This window comes from Lipotes vexillifer, unplaced genomic scaffold (assembly GCF_000442215.2).
Source record: "Lipotes vexillifer unplaced genomic scaffold, Lipotes_vexillifer_v1.1 scaffold1378, whole genome shotgun sequence".
Taxonomy (NCBI): Eukaryota; Metazoa; Chordata; class Mammalia; order Artiodactyla; family Lipotidae; genus Lipotes; species Lipotes vexillifer.
The window spans coordinates 2577681-2587044 of NW_006775104.1; the positions used below are offsets into that span (position 1 = coordinate 2577681).

General features: G+C 41.2%; 2 protein-coding genes across 2 annotated transcripts in view; one reads left to right on the top strand and one right to left on the bottom strand.

The window, feature by feature from the left end:
• FAM162A (family with sequence similarity 162 member A) overlaps positions 1-1521 on the bottom strand; it is a 44643-nt gene extending 43122 nt beyond the window's left edge. Inside the window, exon 1 of the mRNA XM_007449706.1 lies at positions 1407-1521. Coding sequence (XP_007449768.1) covers positions 1407-1440 — 34 coding nt within the window. The 5' untranslated portion in view covers positions 1441-1521. The remainder of the gene's footprint in view (positions 1-1406) is intronic.
• Positions 1522-2766: 1245 nt separating this feature from the next.
• The window catches only part of MIX23 (mitochondrial matrix import factor 23), a 22091-nt gene continuing 15493 nt past the window's right edge, over positions 2767-9364 (top strand). Inside the window, exon 1 of the mRNA XM_007449707.1 lies at positions 2767-2820. Coding sequence (XP_007449769.1) covers positions 2770-2820 — 51 coding nt within the window. The 5' untranslated portion in view covers positions 2767-2769. The remainder of the gene's footprint in view (positions 2821-9364) is intronic.

Genomic DNA, 9364 nt, shown 5'->3' on the forward strand with positions numbered 1-9364 from the left:
ACATTCAGAGATCCTTTGGGAAGAGTTGCTCATATAACATCCTTAGTGGATCTATCTGGAGTAAAATAAATTGTTCTTAAATTGCTCAAGGAATTTTGTTTTGACTGACTGCCCAATGGTAAAGTTCTTAAACGTCAAAAGTTTGGAGAGGCTTTGGAATCCTTACAGTGCATAAATATATTCTCAAGGCAAGAAGATGAATTACTTACAAACACTCAGTCTTGGTTCTGTAGTCAAAGTCCCTTTTACAGGGTTTTTTTTTTTTTTACAGAGCAATGATTCTTTCACTCACCTTGCTGAAAAGGTTAACAGGATGTGTACAAAAGATTTTAGGGGAATTAGTTCATCTAAACTGAACAAATCAATGAAATCCATCTCTTTTAGCAGAAAGGGTATTTGTTTTAAAGGAAGTAAATAATATTCAGCATGAGACATGTTATCCAGTCCATTCTCCACTGAAATGCAAAATAAGAAATGTCAAGGATAACTTTTTGTTTTTTACATTATTTCATTTACACTTACAATGTACATTTGCATTATCTCAATAGTCAAGTTTAGGGCGATTCTTCTTGTAAAATCTGAATTAAACAACGTTTTGGTACTAAGGAATCAATCATTACACCTTATCAAAGTTCACAAAGGTAACCAAAAGTGTGATTTGCCCTGGTGCCTAGAAAACAGCCAAGAGGCAATTACTCAGCCCCTACTAAGCAAAGGCTCTACTGGTTCCCCAAGAAGGCAAATTAAACCCTGACTCCTAATAGTCATTACACAAATGTCTACAAGGGAAACAAACCACAGATCCTGCATTTACATAACACTTTCCTCTAAGAAATTTAAAGCACTTTATTGTAGAATTATTTAAAAGAAATGTACCCCCCCCCCATTTTAGGAAAACAATTACTGTTATTCTGGGAGACCACACATCCCTTGCCTAATCAGATACCAAATAGGTAGGAAACCCTAGACTCAAAATTTTCTCTGAGAGATAAACTCTAGAGATGGTGGGGGTGGGAGTGGCGGGGAGGGGGAGGCTCAAGACTCGTGGAAAGCTGAATGAATCAGGCAATGGGGTAGTTTTAGGGATGGGAAGTGCATTAAGAACTGAGTTCACAGGGGCTGGGGGTCGGAAAACTGATCCGGAAGCAAAAGGGCTCGTTAAATTGGTGGCAGCCGGTTGGATGCAGAGGGTCACTCTCGGCTAGGCCGCAGTGTCTTGCTTACCAGTTGCTCGCTCATCCGTTGCTCTCTCCACCTATTACTACCCTGCGGTTGGATTCCGAACTACCTGAGGGGAAAGCGTAATGGAACAGAGCAACTACCATGCCTGAGGAGGCTGCAGGCTTCCTCCACCCACAGCGGCCGAGCTGGCTTCCCGACCACCCTCTGCCCGGCCCGCGTCTCACCAGCCGCCAGGCGCAGGCCGCGGAGGCTCCCCATGGCCACCTACTCCGCCGACCAACACAGTGCCGCAAGGCTGGCGGTGGCGCGGGTAAGCTCAAGGTCGCCTAGCGCAGCGAACGGAGAGACACAAACAGGACTCTGGAGCGGGGCTTGTGGGAGGTGAGGGCAGAGCGAACGGGTCATGAGTGACGTCCGGGCGGTGGGCGGGGCTTACTAGAAGCGTGGAGCGTGTGGGTCGTGCTTGGCGCTCAGACTGTGCGGGCAGCGTGCCCTGCCCAGCCACACCTCTGCTGGCGCCACGTCTTGGAAGCGGCCGTAAAACTGCTGTCTTGGAGTCCTGGTTTCGAGGGCCTTTGCAATGGCCTTCTCTGCACCTAAGAAAGTATCCGCTTAAAATAGAAGGAAAGTGGGGCTTCCTTGGTGGCGCAGTGGTTGAGAGTCTGCCTGTTGATGCAGGGGACACGGGTTCGTGCCCCAGTCCACCAAGATCCCACGTGCCGCGGAGCGGCTGGGCCAGTCAGCCGTGGCCGCTGAGCTTGCGCGTCCGGAGCCTGTGCTCCGCAATGGGAGAAGCCACAACAGTGAGAGGCCCGCGTACCGGAAGAAAAGTAATGTGCTTACCGTAGGACTTTTGTGACCTGTAGACCCCGAAATCACACTGCCTATATAAATCAGTATTTCAGTGCACTTTTTTCAGTATTTTCAATGAATGTGTACATCCCTTTTCCAAAACTGCGTAATTGGGTTCTTAGTGACCAGTGGCCTTCATCTCTTGGTTGGCTTTAGGGAGTATCTCTCAGGCTACCTGACAAATTCACATGTGTGCTTCCTATGTTGTTTTCTATTTGCCTATTTTTATAAAACAAAACATTTTATTATTTCCACACTTAAACACCTATTCAACCCTTACCCCCCACTGCCATCAATGTCTTTTCTTGACATTTCTTGGTGGGCGCAAATTCTTGAAGAACAAAAGCTCCTCTGCTCAAGGGTCGGGACGGGAGGGTTAAGAAAAACCTCACTTCTACTTGAGAGTTCCTTCTCGAACCACCTTGTTGGTGCGACCAGGAAACTTGCCCTTTTTGTTAAGTAAATGGGATTGGAGTAAAACGATCCCTTCAAGTTCTGACATTCTTCAATCTATGCACCTGGGCCAGTTCCAGGAGGACATGTTAAAGGCGCAGGAGTGAAAAGAAGGATAGCAGCGTTACGGGTTTACATGTGGGCGAGGCTAAGGGGAAAAGACAAACCTCGAGCTCAGCTTTCTTGCTGAAGATTCCTCTCAATATTTTTTGTTAGGCGGTGCCGCGGACACCTTTGCTTCGCGGTGATTGGCTCGCGGCGGGGGCCTCGTGTGTGTCCAATATGGCGGCGCCCAGTGGCGGTGTGAACTGTGAGGAGTTCGCTGAGTTCCAGGTGACGGGGTTTTCCTCACGCGGCAGGCGTGCCCTTCCTTTTGTCCCCGGACCCTGTTCCCTATTCTGGCCTGGGAGGGAGTGCGGACCAGTTGTGGCAAAAGCGGATATTTCAAAACTCCTTTTTCGAGCCATTGGAGGTCATGGGGGCGCGGGCTTGGCCTTAGCGAGGCTACTGCTTTGGGGTCATGGCTCTCCCAGCGCTTCCCAGGCCTTGAGTAACTGCACCCAGAAACTCCAGTGGTTCCTCGGTGGCAAAGCCGAGTCCGGCCGGGTGGGTGAGGATTGCAGCAACCATTTAGCTATTCTCTGAACTCAGTTCTTAGTCTCTGTTATTTCCCCTCCTGTTTAAAGCTGAGTATAGGAGAGAAGAAAGTGAAGGAAAGCTTATGTACTTGATAAAACAAAACAAAAAAATTGTACGTGTTTCACTATTTTGATGGGTCAGAACGTTTGGAGGTTTGAAGGGTCGATTAATCCTAGTACCTGTGCTGGTGCTCTGCCTTCCCAACCATTAGAGAAAATGTAACATTTAAGAAAAAGTTTATGTCTTTTATATATTCAAACACCAGAGGTCTAGGGCTGATTATTAACCACGAATTAAAGAACAGGGGGTCTGGATTTTGACGAAGTTGCTATGAAAATTATCTGTTCCAATGTAAGCATAAGTGCTGCTGTCTTGATAAGAGTGTGGAATTTAAAAATAATGAAAAATGTATTTTTAACTAAAGATGATGAAAAATCATTTCACGTATCACTGACCTCTGTAGTAAGCTGTGTGCTTGCATCCGTTTTTAGGGAGTGATATTCTTGAAGATAATCTCAACAGATTGAATTATTTGACAAACATCATTTGGTCAAAGAAGTTTCTGTGGAGTCTTTCCAGCATTATATACACCCTTTTCACCACTTCAGCTGCGCAGATTAGATCAGCACAACAGCAGCAGACTTCAAATGTGATCAAAGTGCCTAACAAATACAAATATTTCTAAAAATCTTAAATAAGGTAGAAAAAAGACTGTTGGATTCTAAGGTTAACCAGCCCATTTGTGGCCTTGGTCTTGTCACGTTAGTCCTGTGATTTAACTTGGGTTAATGAGCTCAGATGATTGAGCTGTGATAGCCTTAAAGTTTATCTGAAAGAACCCTGGTTAGGGAGTTGGATGTTCTGGGTTCTAGTACCATTTCTGCCATTAACAGCTTTGGGACCTTGAGCTAATCACCTGACCCCTTCCATAATTAACTTTTGAATCTGTAAAATAAGATTATGTTAAATAACATTTAAAATGGCTTCCATCTCTATAATTATTTAAATCTCTAAAACCAAATTTCAGAGGATCTCTTTGAGCTGTTGAAACATCCACCAGTGCTTAAAGAACACTTTCGTTTTCTTTTGGAAGGTCAGATGAGATGTTGTAAGTGGGCAAAAGCTAAACTGTCTTGCAGAACCATTTTATTCACAGAGATAATGTAAATTAAAAAGTCATAAAATGAATCTCATTAGTGAAACCTGGAGAAGTTTTTAGATTGTTTCTCTAGGACTTTTCCAAATGTGTGGTTTGTAATGGAGAATACCCTGGGTTAAAAGTCAGATCAGGTTTTCCAGAGCTGGCCTTGGCATATCATTTAACCTCATTGTAAATGAGTATAAGAATATTTGCCCCTACTGCTTCAGAGGCATACAAATGTAAAACAAATGTAAAAACATTTACATTTAAATGAATTTTGTAAAATTATAAACTGTAGTTAACTGGCACACTCACAAATTATTAATCAAAGTTTATGTTTTTTAGAGCTGTGAAACCATTACATTTTGTATGTAGGTACCTTGTATGTGAAAAGCACTGCACTGAATACTGTGGAAGAAAAACAGAAGATTGTGTACTTTTTATTATAAAGATTTAGGTATTTTTTCCCCAGAATTTTATTATGAAGATGTTCAAACATGGTAGAAAGTTCAAAGAATTTTACAATGAATACTCATGTACCCACGGTGTAGGTTCTACAGTGATCCACTATATTTACTAAATCACATACCATCCCTCAATCTATCTGTCAATCCACCTTTTTTATTTTTAATTTTTGATGCATTTCAGAGTAAGTTGCTACCTCATCACTGTGTCCTCATATGACCTCTGTGTGCACACAGAGGGAGAGAGATCTCTGGTGTTTCTTCCTCTTACAATGACACCAGTTCTATGGGATTAGCGTCCCACCCTTATGACCTCATTTAACCTTAATTACCTCCCTAAAGACCCCGTCTCCAAAAACAGTCACACTGGGTGTTAGGGCTTCAACATACGAAATTGGGGGCAGGAGGGGGGCCGAGGGGGGACACTGTTCAGTCCATAACAGAAAGCTGCTAGGTATCAGGCACTTGGAGAGACTGAGTGGGCAGGATATAAAACAAGGAACTCAAGCAGGGATATAAAACGTGTAGAGGATATTTAGAATATGAACACAATGCTGTAACAGTTCAGAGAGAATTAAGTCAATAGATGGTAATTGAGCTGTACTTGAGTTGGACAGAACCAGGGGAATTCTAGGTAGAAGGAATAGTATATAGGCAGAAAGTTTTATATATTGGGGGGGAGATAGCAAATTGCTGGAATTCAGAATTTGCACAGGAGCACATTGGGATTACACAAAAGATTGGATCCATGTTATGAAAGGCCTTGATTGCCAAGTGTGAGGTTAGGGAGTCAGTGAGCAGAGGGGGTGAATTGATCAAAGATGTTTTAGGAAGATTTATTACCACGCCCACAGTCTTGTTAGCACCCTATCGTTTTTGCAATTAGCTTTGCTGTAGCTCTTCTTCAGTCATTCCTTTCTCTAATATATCTCCCCTTCATAATGCTATGGCTTCACACTGTTATTTTCTAAATTTAAGAATCTGAACCATGCATCTAATTTCAGGATTATACGACTGTCTAAACTACTTAACATGACATACAAGTCCTTTTAAAATCCAATCCCAAAGTGCCTCTGCTTAGTTAACTCTCACCACTGCCTGTATTCATACATACTTCTCTCTCCCCAACCCCTGCCACTTCCAATGTACATTTGAACTCTGCTGTCCAGCCACATAGGCCTACTTTTCCCTGAACACATGATGTTTTGTCATTTCTGTGTGCTTTTTTTCCACTTAACACCCTGAAATCCCTTCTTCCTGACTCTGTCTGAGACCCAGTTCATATATCACCTGAGCAAAATCAACTAAGTATTCCTAGGACGTTTAAGTCTTGGTATTTCTGGTAAGAATATTTATTTTATTTACATGCAATTGAGTTGTTTGGTAATTAGGTACAGACTAAATAGACTATTTTCTAGCATCAGTGATGGTATCTTTTGCAGCATACCTAGCTGCTCCCTGTTTCCTTGCCTGGGAGTGCAGAGGACCGCACAGGACTCTGGCAGTTGCAGGCAAGTCTGTATTTCTGGCTTGGGGGAAGCACAGTGTGAGCCTTGTTATAAAAATGGAGTTTGAGGAGCCAGAAAGAGCACCATGTGAATGGGATCTACTTCTGGGTACCTTCAGGCAGAGAGTGAGGAGAAGAAAGGTTAAGAAATTTTAGATCATTCTGTGGAGTACACTTTAGTTTTACTGTCAAGTAATAGACCTTTTACCACCCGCCGTGTACTATAAAAGCTTTCCAAAATAATAAAGAGAATTTATCTAAGGAGTAACCTTAGGAATAGAGTATAGTATAATTGCAGGGGCAGTAGAAAATTTTCTCCACCCCTCCCTGCTGCTAGATATGGTCAGTCCTTCAGTTCTGAAATTGCCTTCCAGGAGGGTGAGATTTTCACCCCACAGTTAAAGGTAATACATAAAATGCAATTCCAAGGTAAATGCCTGAATAACTTTAAAGGGTTAGCCTAAAGTTAGAGATTCATGATATATCAGAATTTCTTGTTGTTTTGAGAATGAAAGGAGAAGCTGGAGGCACTACAAAGTTTGGAGAGTTATCTTCTGCTGTTCTTTGACACTTAGAAGCTGATTAGGGTTCCAGCTCCTATACAAAGATGTAGTCTTCAGAGAGCCACTGAACTGTGTATATTTCTGTATTATCCCTGTGGACTTATGTTGCAGTTTGTTGTATGCTATCTGCTCAGGGGTGTCTTTATATTTTCTTGGTGAATTTGTGAGAGAGAGGGTATGCCATTGGAGCTAAGTATCAGGTAGGTAGTAATTCCTTATGAATGACACATATAATTTAATGGCAGCACTTATGTGCCTGTCTTAACCTTCATCTGCTCTCAGTCTGTGAGGGTACCCAAGCTTGTCTCTAGACCCCCTTGGAGTTGCCTTAAGAGACCTGGCACCTTTTATACTGTAAAGAAATTTGTGCCTAGTGAGGTAGCTTATAGTTCTTTTCCTTCTCCTTTTGCAATTTTGAAAGAAATTCCTTCCTGAGCCTTACCCCTTTTTTCCTCCTTATCTTTAGCTTTCCTAGTATCTTTTCTATGATATTTAAAAGTAGCTTACAGTTCTCAGCAATTCCTGAACAAGTGCACTATCAGTTTGTCATTATATTATCTCGAATTCAACACTGTCCAGTAGAGCTTTCTGCGATGGTGGAAACTTGTGCTGTCCAATATGGTAGCCACTAGCAGTATGTGGCTCTTGAGCACTTGAAATGTAGCTTGTGCAACTGAAAAATTTTGATTAAAATAACCTCATTTTATTTAGAGGTTAGATTAGATAGAGGTTATTTAGATAGCTGGTGTCTTTCATATTAAAAGCCAAGCTCTAGATCATATATTGATGATTCTTTAGCACACAGAGAACACATATATTTGAAAATTCACATTTGTAAGACTGAAATTGTTTGATTTATTACCTAGTTAATGCCAGTAAATTCCCATTGCTGTAAGGAACTTAACAGTATGTCCAAATTGTTTTATTGGAGGGAAAATTGACTGTATTGCTGATGATCAGACTCAAAACTAGTTAAAGTTCAAAGTAAATCAGAACTCTAGGAAATGATAAAATTTTTCACCTGCATCAGTCTCCTAACTAACCTCTTTGCATCTACTCTTGTTTCTCTCTAATCCATTTTCCACACTTTAATTCTTTAACTTTAACTTAGGCAATCATTTCAGAATACAAATCAGATCATGTAACTCCACTGTATTTAAACACTTCATTGGTTCCCTATTGCTTTCAGGAAAAAGACTAAAATCCTATAACATGATCTGTAATGGTGGACCTCATTTTACACCATGCTTTCTCTTATTCTTTGTAATTAAGCCACATTAACTTTTCAGTCCATTAAACACTATTTAAATGAGTCTTGTGAAATCACCCATAGTTGCCATCCTGCTAAATCTAAAAAGTTAATTTCTGTCCACATCTTTATTGACTTCCTAGTAACATTCAACACAGTTGACGGTTTCCTTCTTGAAACCTTTCTTCTTCTGACTTCTGTGACATCTCAGTCTTTCTCCTATAGTTTTAGATGCTAGAGTTCCTTCTTGATCGTTAACCTCCTTTATTCGCTACAGTCTCCCTCAGTGATCTCTTCTTGTTTCATGGCTTTAAAAACATTAATTTGGGGAATTCCCTGGCAGTCCAGTTGTTAGGACTCCAAGCTCTCACTGCTGAGGGCCCAGGTTCAATCCCTGGTCAGGGAACTAAGATCCTGCAAGCCGTGCAGCATGCATGCATGCATAAATAAATAAATAAAATTTGTTAATATAACTTCAGCCCAGTTCAGTGTCAGACTGGTATATTCAACTTTCTGCTTAACTTTTTTACTCATATCTAACAGGCATCTCAAACGTCACATGTCCAAAACAATTTTTTTAAAAAAACTTTTTATTATGCAAAAATTCAAATTTCACAAAAGGAGAGAGAGTACCATGAATCCCTGTGTACTCATCTTTCATTTCCAACAATCAGTTCATGGCCACTCTTATTTCATTTATATACTACCATTTTCCCCACCTAACCAGATTATTCTGAAGCACATCCCAGGTAGATCTTTTGTTCTGTAAATATTTCAGTCTTTATTTCTAAAAGATTACAATTTTAAACAATACCAGTGTCACAAACAATTAACAGTAATCCTAAATGTAAAATATTCTGTGAGTCAGAATAGGATCTTGATCTTCCCACTCCTTCCAAATCTTTTCCTCTCCCAGTCTCTCCCCACCATTAATTAATGACTCTACCATCCATTTGGTTGCTCAGGTCTCAATCCTAAGCGTCATTCTGTTTTCTTTTCTCATCCCCCAACACCAATTCATCAGCAAGTCCTATCAGCTCTCTCTTCAAAATATATCCTGAATCCAACTTCTTCTCCCTGATTCCACTGCTACCTCTTTGTCTCTTGCCTAGACCACCAGAGTAGTCTGCTGAATGATCACCCTGTTTCCATTATCCACATAGCAGTCGAAGTTATCTTTTAAAAAATTAATCATTATATCATTCCCTTGCCTAAAACCCTGTTTCCTTTAGGAAAAAACCCTTAATTGTTTCTGTTGTCTCTACTGTCCTTTATTTTCTCCTCAACTCTGATCTCACCTAATACCACTCTTTC